This window comes from Megalops cyprinoides, chromosome 25 (genome assembly GCF_013368585.1).
Source record: "Megalops cyprinoides isolate fMegCyp1 chromosome 25, fMegCyp1.pri, whole genome shotgun sequence".
Lineage (NCBI taxonomy): Eukaryota > Metazoa > Chordata > Actinopteri > Elopiformes > Megalopidae > Megalops > Megalops cyprinoides.
This window is the reverse complement of record NC_050607.1, coordinates 4,516,804-4,532,261: the sequence shown is the minus strand read 5'-3', so window position 1 is coordinate 4,532,261 and position 15,458 is coordinate 4,516,804. Positions and strand designations below refer to the sequence as shown.

Here is a 15,458-nt window from a genome sequence, read left to right as displayed (position 1 = left end):
TGTGTACAGAATTCCAATCACGTCATGCACCATAAATTTGAATATGGAGACGTGCTGTCTACTCTTACCTTGGAACATTATAACATTCCTGAACAATGGGCCATTGTAGTGACTGTCTTTAGAATCAACCTTGGAGCCTGAGGGTAGCATTGTGACATCCAATAATGTCTCAAATATTAACATCTGTCATACAGAAACATCTGAAGTGGACACAGAGCTCGGTCACCCCTGGTTTCACTAGCTCTTTGTGATGCGCTCTGAATTTAAAGTTGCTCGATATGAAAAGTTTCAAAGGTATCTGTGATATATTTGCTTTGAACAAAAAAAAAAAAAAAGCAAAGAAACATTATGTACGCCATGTAGAACCACTAGCTTCTGGGGTGAATACGATACAATGCTGACAGTTCTGTTCTTGGTTTTTCTTTTTTACTTTTACTTAGATCTCAAAAAATGTGTCTACCCATGTGAAGAGCATCTGTCCAAGACATCGTGATAAAGTTTAACTGTCACATGTTTAATTCAGGGAGATAACTGGGACAGAAACAAAACATCACTCAAGGTTCAGAATCCTGCTAAATAAGCTACTGTATCACTGAACTGATGTTATCTGTTGATGCTGTCTTGGCATCCATTTTTTGTCACCCAATGCGTACTGGTAAAACATGGCTGCCATAAGGAAATTATTTTAATTCTGCAAAAGAACACTTGGAGCTGAGGTTAATGTGTTATGATTAAACATGTAGAAGCCACTGCTCCAAAGCCATCTTAAACCATAATGACCCCAGACAACTTGTGATCACAAATGGGATGTTAAAAGCCTGCAGCCTTGAAGCAGACAGTCCTCGGGCTTCTTGACTTCTTGCCAAGGGCAGCACAGATCAATTACGCTGACTGAAGGGGACTGTGAATGTATATCTGTCGTGAATTTGTTTATCATCAATGGTTATGTAACCATTAGCCACACTATGTTTAGAATGTTTTTGCTCTGAGAGGTGGGCAGATGAACACAGACAGCATATTGAGACTTTTCAGGAATTTTGTGTGTGTGTGTGTGTGTGTGTGTGTGTGTGTGTGTGGGACCAGTATTGGCCATACATGGACACAGCAAAGGGAGAGAAGTGGTGGAAATACATTACATTATTGTCATTTAGCAGATACTCTTATCGAGAGCAACTTACATAAGTTTACAGTTTTATCCATTTATACAGCTGGATATTTACTAATGCAATTGTGCGTTTAGTACCTTGTCCAAGGGTACAACAGCAGTGCCCCAGTGGGGAATCAAACCAGCAACCTTTCAGTTAGTAGCCCTGTTCCTTGCCACTGCAACACGCTGCTGCTTCAGTATTGTAATGTGTTGTAGTGGTCGGTCAACTAAACTAAACTTAACAGCTAAAATCCCAGCCCATCAACCAAATCTCAACTAGCAGACACTGCTGTTATACCTTTCACTTTGTAACTGAAATGGAATTGCTCCAATGCAGTTAGAGATAAGTATAAATCAGGGGTAACTAAATTTAATTCAATGTAAGGATATCAGAGGTCATCTGCGAAATGAATTAATGACAATAATATAAGGAACATTTTCTTAGGTGCTGATAACCACTTGACCTGTAACAATATTTTAGTCAGATATCGTAAATGGGCAAACTGACACAGGCGTGAGATTTGACTGAACACTTGAAATATTGCTGGGTATCCTGTAGTGTTGGGTTTGTACAGATTGTTTTCTGTCTATGCCTGGAGTGCCTTAGAGAGATGGATGCTGCTATCAGTTCTGATTGTTGTGGGAAAGATAGATGAGACTGCGGACAGAATGGCTGCTGTTGTGTCCATATCCTGACCCAGACTCTCTTAAATTGAATTGGCCTCTGGGAACTCAGATTCAGTGGCATCTAATTACCGCTGCTTGATTGGCAACAGGTAATGGGGGCCAGGATTGCACCCATAGTCTGAGGAGGATGGCACCTACCTCAGTCATTGGTGTCAGCAGCAGAAAGTGTTTTGGACATTAATTACATTGGTGGAATGGTAAAAGAAGGCAAATTACTCAGATCCTTTATAAATCTGGCATTTCACATCAGTAGAACCCAGTGAGCTCATGATGTCTGATGTGTGGGTTTTTTTTTTTTTTTTTTGAAAAACCTTGTCACAAAGACCTGTTTGAATAAAAGAGACTGTCATTTCAGGACCTGATGCATTAAGGCTGGCAAACAAGTTTTTCCACCCCATTTGCGAATGCCAATCTGCTACTTTGCTGCAGCCAACATAAAAAGAGCTTGTGTTCCTCTCCCTTGATAGTCCACTGTGATGTAAATGAGTAAACTTGAGGGTGTTTGACGTACGGGGTGTTTTGAAATTTAGCTGAACTCCACCTCTTCTCTCTTGCAGTTTGTGGCCTTTGCTTCCTTGTTCTTCATCCTGGTGTCCATCACCACGTTCTGCCTGGAGACCCACGAGGCGTTCAACACCATCATCAACAAGACGGATCTGATCTGGAACGACAGCCTCCCAGACCTGGGCCCGCAGTACGAGATCGAGACGGACCCGGCCCTGACGTACGTGGAGGGCGTTTGCGTGTTCTGGTTCACCATCGAGTTCCTGGTGCGGGTGACGTTCAGCCCGGACAAGCTGGAGTTTGTCAAGAGTGTCCTGAACATCATCGACTTCGTGGCCATCCTTCCCTTCTACCTGGAGGTGGGCCTGAGCGGGCTCTCCTCCAAAGCCGCCAAGGACGTTCTGGGCTTCCTGCGCGTGGTGCGCTTCGTCCGCATCCTGCGGATCTTCAAGCTGACCCGCCACTTCGTGGGGCTGCGGGTGCTGGGCCACACCCTGCGGGCCAGCACCAACGAGTTCCTGCTGCTCATCATCTTCCTGGCGCTGGGCGTGCTCATCTTCGCCACCATGATCTACTACGCCGAGCGTATCGGCGCCAGCCCCAACGACCCCACCGCCAGCCACCACACCCAGTTCAAGAACATCCCCATCGGCTTCTGGTGGGCGGTGGTCACCATGACGACGCTGGGCTACGGCGACATGTACCCCCAGACCTGGTCGGGCATGGTGGTCGGGGCCCTCTGTGCCCTGGCCGGGGTGCTGACGATAGCCATGCCCGTGCCCGTCATCGTCAACAACTTTGGGATGTACTACTCCCTGGCGATGGCCAAACAGAAGCTCCCCAAGAAGAGGAAGAAGCACATCCCCCAGGTGCCCCAGGTGGGGTCCCCCACCTACTGCAAGACAGAGCTGAACATGGCCTGCAACAGCACCCAGGGCGACGTGTGTCACGGCAAGGCCAACAGGGTGCTCGAGCGCAACAGATCGGGTGAGCCGTGTGGGGTGGGGAGGGAGGCTGCAGATGGCTGGCCTGCCATAGAGGAGTCAGAAATATAACCTTTTACACAGTCGTTTATCTCACCCTGTTTTCCATTGTCCAATCAGCTGTCAGGCAAAATACCCTGTACCCATTAGGCAGTGATTCTCATCCTATTAATGGTATCTCCTGTGATAGTGTTCTTTTTATTACTGCATTTATTACAGCGTTTAATATAGTTATTGCACAGACCACATTTTTAACTGTAAGAGGAAGTAAAGTAGCCTTTAATTGCATAATGCATACTCGTTTGAGTCTGAAGTATGCCTAGTACACAAAACATTGAACAGAAAAGGATAGTAAACTCCATGCAGAAAACAGTTGCATTTTCATGTAGGACCTGAGCATTGTCAACATGCCATGGCAGTTGGCACAGAGAATGAACAGTAATCTATCCATATAGTCAAATAATCTGTGAATGTGGGAAAATACTGCACAGTCTGACAGAAAGAAAAATAAAGCTACCACAAGATACAATCAGAGAAGGTTAATTGGCTGCCGACCAGTACAGATTAATAAGATAATTAATTCATTGCTTGATTGCTCATCAAACAAAAGAAGTAAAAAAACAACAGACTGAGAGATGATCAGGTTTAATAGTAAGCTCTCTCTGCCTCCTCTGTCTCAATATCTCCAGCGATCACGGGCTGGAGAGGCCATGCACTGCAATGTAGTCTCTGTCAGCGAGGCCTACAGGGGTCTGGGGTTTTCATTCCATCTCCAAACTAATTGGTGATTGAAAGATACCTATAAAACCAGCAGTGATTTCCCTGGAGGACCGACGCTGTCCGCTTCAATACGAGCCGCGACAGGCCGGGCACAATGTAATAGTGGCCTGCGCCTCGTTTTATTTCAGCCTTTTGTTTCCAGAGAGAGAGAGAGAGAGGGAGAGAGAAAGAGAGAGAGAGAGAGAGAGACAGACAGAGAAAGAGAGAGAGAGAGAGAGAGAGACAGAGAGACAGAGAGAGAGCAAGAGAGAGAGAGGGAGAGACAGAGAGAGAGAGAGCAAGAGAGAGAGAGGGAGAGAGAGAGAGAGAGACAGAGAGAGGGAGAGAGAGAGACAGTCTTGGTGCGTTTGAGAGTAAATCAGCGCCTGGGACAGAAATGCCTGCTGTGGGATGCTTTCATTTTTAATACGCTGCTTTTAAAAACTCCTGGATGAAACGGAAATGGCTGGCTGGCGCTGTAACGTCATGCCAGATGCTGCTTCATCTCAATTCCTTATTTTGTTTTAAAGGATTTCCTTTATAATTCACTCTGACATGTTGGTTATGGATATAAATGCATGCAAACCTTTGTATCTGTCTGTTCTCCTTCAGTATGACTGATAATGTGATAATTACATGCAGACATGCTTTGGGTCACACATGAGAGATTTCTGAAAAAAATATGCATATTATGTGGAATGTACAGCTTGCATATCATATCCATGTGACATAAGCCATGATTGAGCAGTTTAGTGGTTTATAAAATAAGCAATAATAAGCCAGTGGGATGGACATGAAACAAAGATGGATTATTCCTCGAAAGAGAAAATAAATACACCAGAAATGCCATTAGTTACCAGCCCGGCAGAAAGCATTCACAAGTTAACATTTATGTGACAGTTTGACAAATATTCTCTCAGTATTTGAGTTTACTGTGCATCTGTGTGTGTGTGTGTGTGTGTGTGTGTGTGTGTGTGTGTGTGTGTGTGTGCGTGTGTGTGTGTGAGTGTGAGCATAGTTGGTACGCTCAATGCTGAGAAACAGGTTGTTACCATTCTCATTATTGATCGTGTCCCACGTCTCTGTCTGGGATGGCTTTAAGGTTTATATTTAACAGTTAGCCAGTGGCACAGCTGGGTTTTCACTGCAGCGGTGAGGGTGAAATGTCTTGTCCGGGGGTACCACTGTAACATTCCATTTTGGGAACTCACCAGATAAGCTTGACAGGATTCCCTTACTGACCCCAGGTGGTGTCTATTTCCAGGCCCTCCCTGCTCTTTCGCCCCCCTGCTGCGGTCTGAGCCACTCCGCGTTTGTAGCGCGGGTTTGATCTGAGTGTTTGATGTGTCCCGTCTCTTCTCTCCCTTTGCGGTGGCCTCCGCCGACGCCCAGTGCTGTCAGCTGACTGCAGCGGAGGAAGTGACCTCACAATGTCCCCCGAGGAGCGGCTCCCCATGCGGAGGTCCAGCACCCGCGACAAGAACCGCAGAAGCGGCGGGACCTGCTTCCTGCTGGCCGCCAGCGACTATACCTGCGCGGCAGACGGAGGGATCAGGAAATCAGGTAAGCAGGTCCTAAGGCTTTAGGGATGCCCATAGAATGACATCAGATCTGACCATGGCTAAACGCTCATCACATAATTCAGAGATGATGTCATAGTACTTCATCTTTGCAGTGAGATCCAGCCATACAGATGGATGATATTAAAAACATGAGCCAAGTCACCCTCGGATAGGAGTGTCTGGAAAACAAATAAATAATGCACAATAGTGAATGTTTAATAATGTAAGGTAGCAGATGTTTAATAGATGAACTCTAGAAAAATTGATTGAATAGAAAATTAATAGCAGATGTTAAACAGAAGTAGGGGTACAGTGTGTCTCCGAGAGAAAACGGCTTCGAGCAGACAGACCATTGGCGTGGCTGAGCCTAATCCGTGCTTAGGATCAATCGTATTTATTACAATATCGATCATTATCATTGATCAGTCAAAACATGAGTAGAGCAATAGGTGTATGCTCTGTGCCTTGGAGCAGAAGGGAAGACTTCCGATCAATAGACTCAGTCTCGTTCACTCAACCCCCCAGTCGTCCGATACAATTTCACTCCTTCCCAGAAAGCATAGCTGCTCCCCAGCCTGTTGTTCCAGTGTGCATAAATAAGCCTTCCTGCAGTTCCGCCAGCATGTGCTGCCAATCAACCACTGATCTATCACACGTTCCCCAATCGCCACCCCCAACTCCCCCCGCAAAGTTGTGCTCCACCGCAAGACACTGACCCGTGCTGCATGCCCGCAGGCCAAACAAAACCCTCCCCCGGGAGAGGAGCGCTTCAGACCGTGATTGGCCACGACCGGAGCCACAGCAGGCCTCTGCAGAACGGGTGCTCTTTTACCCTTGCCTTTTAAACGCGCCGGTTTCCCCGTCCGGCGCCTAACTAAGCATTATGGCCCGGGGCGACGGAGCCACACAACCGCGTCCCGCGGGACCGAGACGGAGGGAAAGGTCAGCCGCGCTCGCGCCCCCACCCCCCGCCCGGCGTGGGCTGGCACGCGCCGAAGGGCATCATAATGTTAACGTCTGCTAAATTATGTGCCTATTAGTCACAAAGCGGCAAAACTGCATAATAAAACCCTGGTGTATTTCCCCCAACCGACTCTTTCAGCCAAAATATTTATAGTTTTCTCGCTGAAAACAATGCAGTCTGTTAAGTGGACTCACTGCTGACTCTGATTCAGACAAGCATTGAGTAATGAGAAATAAATGGCCTAAATATGTCTGTCCTAATTTCCTAACACTGATGTGACACAACCACCCATAATCGTAGCTTGCTCATAATTTGAGTGATAATATCAAGCATTTGTTTTGAGGCCCACCAGACAGATTTTTAAAATGAGGACAAAAATCACTGCTGAAGTTCAGAGGTGATATTTTCCTCATAGTCTGAAGAGAATGAATCGATACTTTTTGAGTGAAAATTATAGTTAATGTTGTGGCAAATACAATTGTATTTTACGTTAAAATCAAAATGTCTTCTACATATTAATTAAACATTATCTCAAAGATCATGGAAGCGAATGTTTAATTAATCTATAGTGTAATACGGGACTCTTTTAAGACTAATTACTAACAGTCAGGATTTAATTATCGCTCAAACTAAAGTCGGTACTCTCGTTGGCTGAATATAAGACATTTACATGCCATAAATCTCCTCTGAAACTGAGTGAGACTGCATTCCAGTTTCTCCTTGGAGAAGATAACCCGCAGTGCAGTAAAACATGCCACCTGAGCATGGGTTTTACCCCTATGAAAGTAATCACCTGAGGGTGTCTGCAGAGCGAGTGGTATCCTCATTACAAGATATAATGACGAATGCTCACGAACTTAACCACTAAAAGGACACTGAGAGGCAGTAACAACCCGGAGTGAGAAGGGTGATTAGTGGTCAAAGATACTTCCTGATACCCGTTTTCGACTCGAATCACATGTAGAATACCTTTGTTACCTGAATCTGCTCATTCAGTGTCCCACCAGCAAATTGAACCAACATCCCTGTTGTCACAAGACTGGTGGCCCCTCCAGGAGTCTCCAGGTCTCCTCACCTGGGTTGCAGCGCACGTTGTGAGATGAGGGCACACGCCCCAGGTGAATTAACCCTGCAGAGCGCTGACCAGGTGACCCCGGCACCCCGGTGGAGAGGTGCATTGTGGGGCATATGCCTGTTGGATACCACATCATTGGAGGCAGGAGAGACAGGTCTCCTGTTGCGTGTACACACCTCCGCTGTCTCTGTTCACAGCACAGTCAGACGCGTGTTGGGGGTGTGGGGGTAATGCATAAAACATTGTGCCTTTTTTCCTCTGTCGGCAGAGACTGTGGCTACCTTTTGTTCTTCTCTGCCTCTGATCTTTTTTTTTTTGCAAATCCTCCCTTTGGTTTCCAAAATTCACACAGGCAAAACTCAGCCGAGCGCTTAGTCTGCATGGCTACACGATCATTTCACGATTTTATTGACCTTGCTTCCTTTTCAACCTGTCTACGAAAACAACAAGCCGTCAAATCCGTGGCTGCTGAGTTCACAGAACGCGGTGGTTCACAGGCAAAAGCAGAGTGTCAGATTTAAATACAGCGCAAGCCAAGCGATTCAGGTCACATGGTTTGTCTTTTCCAAGGTAGATCCCTCAGCTGTTGCCATCATTGTTGAAGAGCAACAGGGGCCATGTGTGACCAGTCATGTCTTACCTGTCCTGCAAATTATCATTCTAACAAGGTGGTTCTGCTGGGCCCATCATTAATGCACCCCCTCCCCTCACTCCACCCCCTGACCCAAGGGACTACAGCAGGGGGTCCCTCATATCCCTCCTCACAGATCAGCTTTGATACTCAGAATTATGCCTCGTAACACTTACGCTACTGGTTCCTGCAAAAATCAGGTCCTGAATTTCAGGCAGCTAAACGTCATTTAACATACTCTAAACAGAATTGGGGATCTTAAAAGATATATATAGCGAAACATAAATAATAAAATATATCAAATGTACTCACAAATATTTCTAGAGCAGTAACATACTATGGGCTCATTGCCACGTGACTCCCAGCATTGCAAAACACACAGAACAACATCAGGGTGCATCAGGGTGCTGAGAGGACTAGAAGTAAATCTTTAAACACTCACAACCAGAGTGTTACAGGTTCAAGCCATGGATGGAGGTATTGCTGCTGTACCCTCAAGTATGGCATTAGCTTGAAATGCTTCACAAAAAATTATTATGTAAAAATATAAAATTAAATTAACAATTAATTAATAATAATCAAATTATGTAAAAAATATAAAATATGTAAGGGACCCTCTGCGAAGAAATCTGACTCCAAACAAGTTGCTGAAAATGCAGGCTTTTACTTTTTAAATAGCTGTGATATTACTCGAGGCATGTTGTCTCAGGGACTGTATATCTCATGACATGCTCATCTGCTTTATCACAGTTAATGAGAGGCACTGACTGGTTCATGTTTCGTAAAATTATCTTCCATCTGTGTTTAAGTTAATCTTAATGATGTATTAATGAAATTGGCTACGTGTTTTTGATAGAAGACCTTATAAATGTGCACTCAAAATAAAGAGTCACATGGGATATTTAATTACAAGATCATATATTATAGGATCATTAGAAAACATGTTTAATATTTTAGAATTTTTGAACATTTTAAGTTCCAGTATTGATTTACATTATAAAAACTGAAAATGAATGCCACTAATAATTGATGTATGTTTGATTTTGCGATCCACTTGTCCATTAATTAAAATGGGTACACTAAAACTTGCTGGACTTCATTGTCACCTGCACATGATTAATTTTTCATTATCAAAACCAAAACAGGTGAAATCAAGCTGTGAATGTAATCATTTTCAAACACGCTGTCACCTTCTGTAAACCAACACCAAAAAAATTAAAACATCTAACCCCCCCCCCCCCAAAAAGAAGGAAACGGTTGCGCATGCACAATTGCACTGAATCACAAGTGATCATGGACATTTTAATTAATGGACACTTGCCCGTTAAAGCACTGTTTGGACACATTGTTTATGACTCTGCATGTGGTCTGTGCTGTTGCACCTTGTGTCCTTGTCTCCTGGCTGACTCTCGGGACTGATCTGTGTGTCTTGTGCATTCTCTCGCATTGAAGGGTATGAGAAATCCCGAAGCTTAAACAACATAGCTGGCTTGGCTGGCAATGCTCTGAGACTGTCTCCAGTAAGCTCGCCCTACAGCTCGCCCTGTCCAATGAGGCGTTCTCGCTCTCCCATCCCATCAATCCTGTGAGGTGCGACCCCCGCCCGTCTGAAAGCCCCCCCCCTCCACGACGGCAGGACGCAAGGCCGTTCCCGCAGAGTTCGCTGTAAATACCCATAGTCCAATAGGAATTGTTTATGGTGTAAACTGTAAATATTAGGAGCTGCTTTGTTTAAATCCCGCCCAACCCTTTCCCCATATTCTAGCTATTGATGTAACTATGACGCTGTAGTGCTTCCCCTTAAATCCTCTGGTAGTCTCCTACTGTGGCACTAAAAGGCAATAAAAAGGACTAATAGTTGCTCTTGGTAAGGTCATAACATATAATAACATTATATTTAATCAGGGATATTATGTACATAGCTATATTTAGATAAATTAATGATGTGCTTCCAAAAAGATCTATTATAACTTCATCGGACCTCATGTCTGTGAATTTTTTCCATTTCTTTATTTTGTTTTTTTTTTTTTGAAATCTGGAGATGTTCCCGGAGCCTTGTCTCGTTTCACGCACACACCACCCGCGCTCCCCCCCCCCCACCTCACGCCCCTCCTCTCCCTTCTCACAAACTCACAAACGTCTGGGCCTCAGTCATGTCTGCATGGATCATCCTGTCTCGTCGTCTGAAAGCAATGTCGTGCAAAACGAAAAACAAAACAAAAGAAAAAAAAAAAACACCTGATGATTATTCTGGGACATGGAATGTGCACTGGACTTGTGTGTGTGCGTCATGCCGTTTGCTGAAAATGAAAAAAGCATTGTGTGTGGGGGGGGGGTGTATCTGAATGCCTCTGCGAACTGTCTGTGCATGTGAGCATGCTGCTGTCCTGCTGGTGTTGGGTGGCGACGAGGCCATACTCAGGCGTCTCTGCTTGTTTGCGCGCAGAGAACTGCAAAGAGGTTGTGTTTACGAGTTACACACAAGCAGAGAGCAGCGCTCTGTCTTAAAGGCTGAGGGGGAAGGCACTGAACATGACAGAAAGGTAACGCTGTCGTTCTGCCCCGCATCCAAACACTACACAGACAATTCCACGTGCTGTGCTACTGTGAATTGATTTTTTTTGTGCATACATGCGTGTGTGCGTGTGTGTGTGTGTGTGTGTGTGTGTGTGTGTGCATGCCTGCACGTGTGTATGTGTGTGCATATGTGTGGTGGAGGTAATTCAGCAACTTTTATCCCAGTGTGTTTAGAAGCAATACTGATCGTTTACTATCAATATTTTTAATGTTTCCATTTACATAAAGAGTGTATAATGGAAAGTCCATAAACAGGGATTGATATCTGAAGCACAGTATTAGAATTGTACTGCCCTAGAAGGACCACAGTCATGGAGTGGCAGTATGATGATCAGGGGAACAGTATGTGATCTTTTTTATCAGTGTCAGCAGAGGTATTTCACTCTGTTGAACTGAATTTCATTTAGAACTATTGCTGTTTTCAAATGTAGGTCAAAACATTGAGGTAAACACTACAAAAAAGATAAGATGGTTATACACACACACACACACACACACACACATACACACACGCACACACAGACATACACTCACACAAAGTTTTTGTTTTTTATTGTGACATTCTGCATTGCATTCCATTTGGAAATGCTTCTGCTGCAAGGCATGACCTTGCAATATTGTGGGCGTGACTGATCTTGAAATCAAATCCAAAGGGGAATGGTTTTTCTCATAGCAATAATACACTTCTCATACATTGCTACTGATATGATTTGTTCAAACAGGTGTTTCACATAGGGTCTTACCATCCAGCAATATGCCTCGCCCTACACTGTATGTTACCTACAGTAACAGGGGCATGGTTGCTAAGCAACTGGCACAAGCTCAGACGTATGCTTGAGCAACTGGCTCTGAATGGCACATAGATACAGCTTAAGCACACATACACATAAAACACATATACACACACACGCACACATATGGAATAAATTGTAATTCTTAACAAAAAGATATGATTATACTGATGATGAACTAAGCTACCAAAATTCTGCATAAATTTATTAAGCTGTTGAATTACCCCCTGTGTGATGTTAAGGATGTAAGACTTTGCATTTTCAAATATAAACAAAAATATAAATGCATAGAGAAATATGTATGTGTGTATATATGTATATATATATATAAATGTATATGATGTTAAATTATAAATTATCTGTACATAGATTTAACCTTAGAGCATGAATCTGCATGTCACCTCTTGTAAAGTACGTTAAACTATTTCCACAGAAACATTTCTGATATTTAGAGATGCGCACTGTTTATATTTTGATGTGATGTTTCTTTTGAAAAGTAAATAAATAAATAAATGAAATGAACACCATCAGCGAGGGGAGATTAATGGAATATCTGACGCCGCTGTTGTCGACCGCAGAGCCGTTCCGTGTTATTCGTGATTTAAACCCTGCAGTCACCGTGGACGCTGGATGTTGAGCTTAACAGCACAGCTTTTGGAGGAGGAACTCTAACTGGGAGGGCGGGGCCCAAATGGAGAGACCTTTGGAGACTCAGTGAACCCGCTAGACTGGAGAACGGACGGGAGAGTCCTAGCCTTTGGAGAGACTGCTGTCAACACAGTCTGCAATCAACCCCTTGGCTACTTCAACAAATACAGCCCAACGCTGAGGACAAATGCATATATGTTGAATAACACATAGCACATTGGTGAACAAACCGGTCTTGACTCCTGATGGTAGAGGATTGCCGACATTGCGTACAACGACTGACGTTCAGCGTCAGCCTGGCTATCATACATTAGATTCCCGCAATAAATGTATTAAGATGTATAAACCTGGGACAGATTGTTCAGACACAAGAAATATATATATATATATAGACATAGACAAAGAGAGTCGATACATATATAGAGACAGGAAATGTGACGAGATCAATAAATGTGACATGGTCATCAATACTTTCTTTTATCTCGTCAGTAATTTGGTGGATTCTTTGCTCTGGTGTGTTACTTAATTATGTGTTTATTTATTTATTTTTTTAATTCCACTGTGGGATCTAGCATATTGACAGGGGAAACTGAGCAATCTGCCGTTTGGGTGCCACTGCTATGAACTGTCTGAGTTTTGCTGAGAGAGTGATGTTCTTGTCATGCTGAAATAACAGCAAGTGGGAGGTTACATGTGCACTTTAATGAAGGGTAAACTTATATTACTATTTCACTGGATTCACTCACCATACATGTCTCTATGCAGCTGAGACAATGACTTCCTTACTGAGTTTGCCTACAAACTAAGGCTTGAATTCACCTTAACCATAACACATTTTGTCCTTAACTCTGAGTAACAAATTAAAATATTGCCTTTGTTCTCCTTTCTTATATGATGTTTTTGGTTTGGTGGTCATTGAAACAATGAAAACACTGTAAGCTCTGAAACATAACCCTTACTTTCACTATATTTGTAACTCACTGTTGAGGACAAAGTGCATCATGGGTATATTGAATCTGGGCCAAACCCTGCTCACTGGTTGGTCCCAAGAGGTCGAGGGGACGTAGCCCGTGTGTGTGAAATTTGGTCTTACTGCAAAGTGATTAGACCTTGCCTTTGAATAAAAAATAAGCCTTCCTTGTTATGTAAGCTGTGTTACCTTATGAGTTTGGCATTCACTGAAACAGTAATAGTGGGAAAAAAAACTCATTCTGTCCATCAATGAAACAATGATCAAGTGTATGATAGTTAAGGACAAACCGCTTTGCAGTAAGATTGAAATCTACCCAATTTCACTGTGTACTGTGTCATCCAGGTTTATGGTGAGATGATGTGTAATGCATAGAGTTCTCATTGCCTTTCAACACACCTGCATAAAAAATACCATCCTGTGGTGTTGAAAGTGCAGGTTTTAGTTGCTGCAAGTCTGGGAGTTCCCAGGCAACCTCACTCATTTCACTTCAACATTGTCGCGTTTTGTACAAGAAAAAAAAAGAAAACACAAGAGCGAGATTTATGGGATTAGGGATACGCTACAGGTGCATGTTGGCTTTGTTCTCCATTTTATGTCTTCAGTGAACCAACACAAGGATCAAAATCAGTTTGCAATAATGATGCAAAACATGTACCAACTTGCACTGTGATTTTAGTTCTGTATGAATGGAATTATATTGAATTGCTCACTTTATCCCTATGATCATGAGGCTATAGGATTCTCTCTCTCCTGTGAGGAATTTGCGTTTTTCACATCAGCAATTGAGAGATTAGTAACTTCACGTTGGAGTGACTTGCACACTGACTGTGCATACCGAACTATTTCCACTTTACCCCCTCAAGCTCTGGGCAAAAGAACTATCCGGAACATGACTTTCTGTGTATTTTGTCACCCGCTGCTTAAATCTTTAAAATTATCAAGGGCACCATCTTAAAAAAAGAAGAAGAAAAAAAAACATTCCAGAGGAAAATGTATAATTGTACTTACATTTAAAAAGAATATAAAAGAGAATTTTATCTGAATCAATATCATGTATTTCTGTGTCTAGTGTGGAGTGAGTAGCCTGGTTATGTGTCTGTTTTTAAAGTCATTGTGGTCTAATGGTGTGCTTCTCTATACAGTCCACAATTGTCAAAACTATGATCCAGGACTTTGTTTTTTTTTTTTCTTGTTTAATTGATGTGGGGAGCTTCAAGTCTGTATTTTGAAGCCATTTTTGGCATTCTGGAGTGCATGCACAACCAGTGATGAAACCATATCAAAATGTAAGAACAACATATTTCACATTCAGAACAATGTGTGTAGAATAAAAGTAAATACAATGTGAAAAAAATTCATTCACATAAACATATTTATCATTTTAAAATGTGGTTCCTTTTTTTTTCCTCAAATGTATCTCAGATCAGTATAATCACTAGGCTCTGTGTTGTAAAGAGATGCGAATCAGCTTCTGTTCGTTCCAGGTATTTTGCAAATGTATCCAAGACATTTTCACTAATTTCAGAGGTTATTGGTAACCCAGTAAAATGTATAGTAAGGGCGTATAAGGTTGAACACACAGAAGGCTAAATGAAGTACCTCTTGTACATCTGCTCACAAGCCTGAACATGTAAATCAGAAAGTCAGGTAACTTTTTAAAGATTCCACACACCCTGCATGAATTGGTAATGATGCAAACCAGCTATGGTCGTGAGAATTTTAATTCCAAAACCGAGGCCGCACTGGAGATGGCCCACGCCCTGATATCAGTTGCCTGTGTGCCCTTTCTCTGCTCCTCATCCCTCTCCTTTTCTTACCCTGCATTCATTAAATCCCCTCTCCAACAGCTTCTCTCACAGGAAACCTATCCCCGCCATTACCGCCAACTATCTTCACTCCCATCACCATGGAAACAGTCCCCAAGTCAGGAAGATGTAAACAGCTGGGGATGGAGAGTGTTTTACAGAGAAGACGTCAACGACCCCCCCCCCCCCCCCCCCCCAACCCCCCCATCACAACCACCACCACCACCACCCTCCCCCACCATAACCCCCTATGAGCGATGCATTTTTAGGCGTCCTGGGAGAAAGAGAGAGGAAAAAAAATGCACTGCGCCAGGGGCGGAATTTCAAAAAATACGTGAACAAAAGTCGTGAC

The 15,458-nt window shown here is 43.3% G+C and overlaps 1 protein-coding gene across 3 annotated transcripts in view; it reads left to right on the top strand.

Annotated features, from left to right (window-relative positions):
- The window catches only part of kcnc2 (potassium voltage-gated channel, Shaw-related subfamily, member 2), a 58,090-nt gene extending 43,585 nt beyond the window's left edge, over positions 1–14,505 (top strand). Inside the window, exons 2-5 of one of the 3 annotated variants that reach the window (XM_036520095.1) lie at positions 2,392–3,325; positions 5,473–5,643; positions 10,759–10,855; positions 12,259–14,505. In XM_036520095.1, coding sequence (XP_036375988.1) covers positions 2,392–3,325; positions 5,473–5,643; positions 10,759–10,820 — 1,167 coding nt within the window. In that variant the 3' untranslated portion in view covers positions 10,821–10,855; positions 12,259–14,505. Of the gene's footprint in view, positions 1–2,391; positions 3,326–5,472; positions 5,644–9,764; positions 10,062–10,758; positions 10,856–12,177 lie in introns of those variants that run through there. The other 2 variants (XM_036520094.1, XM_036520093.1) reach the window with 2 other exon arrangements.
- The last annotated feature ends 953 nt before the right edge of the window (positions 14,506–15,458 follow it).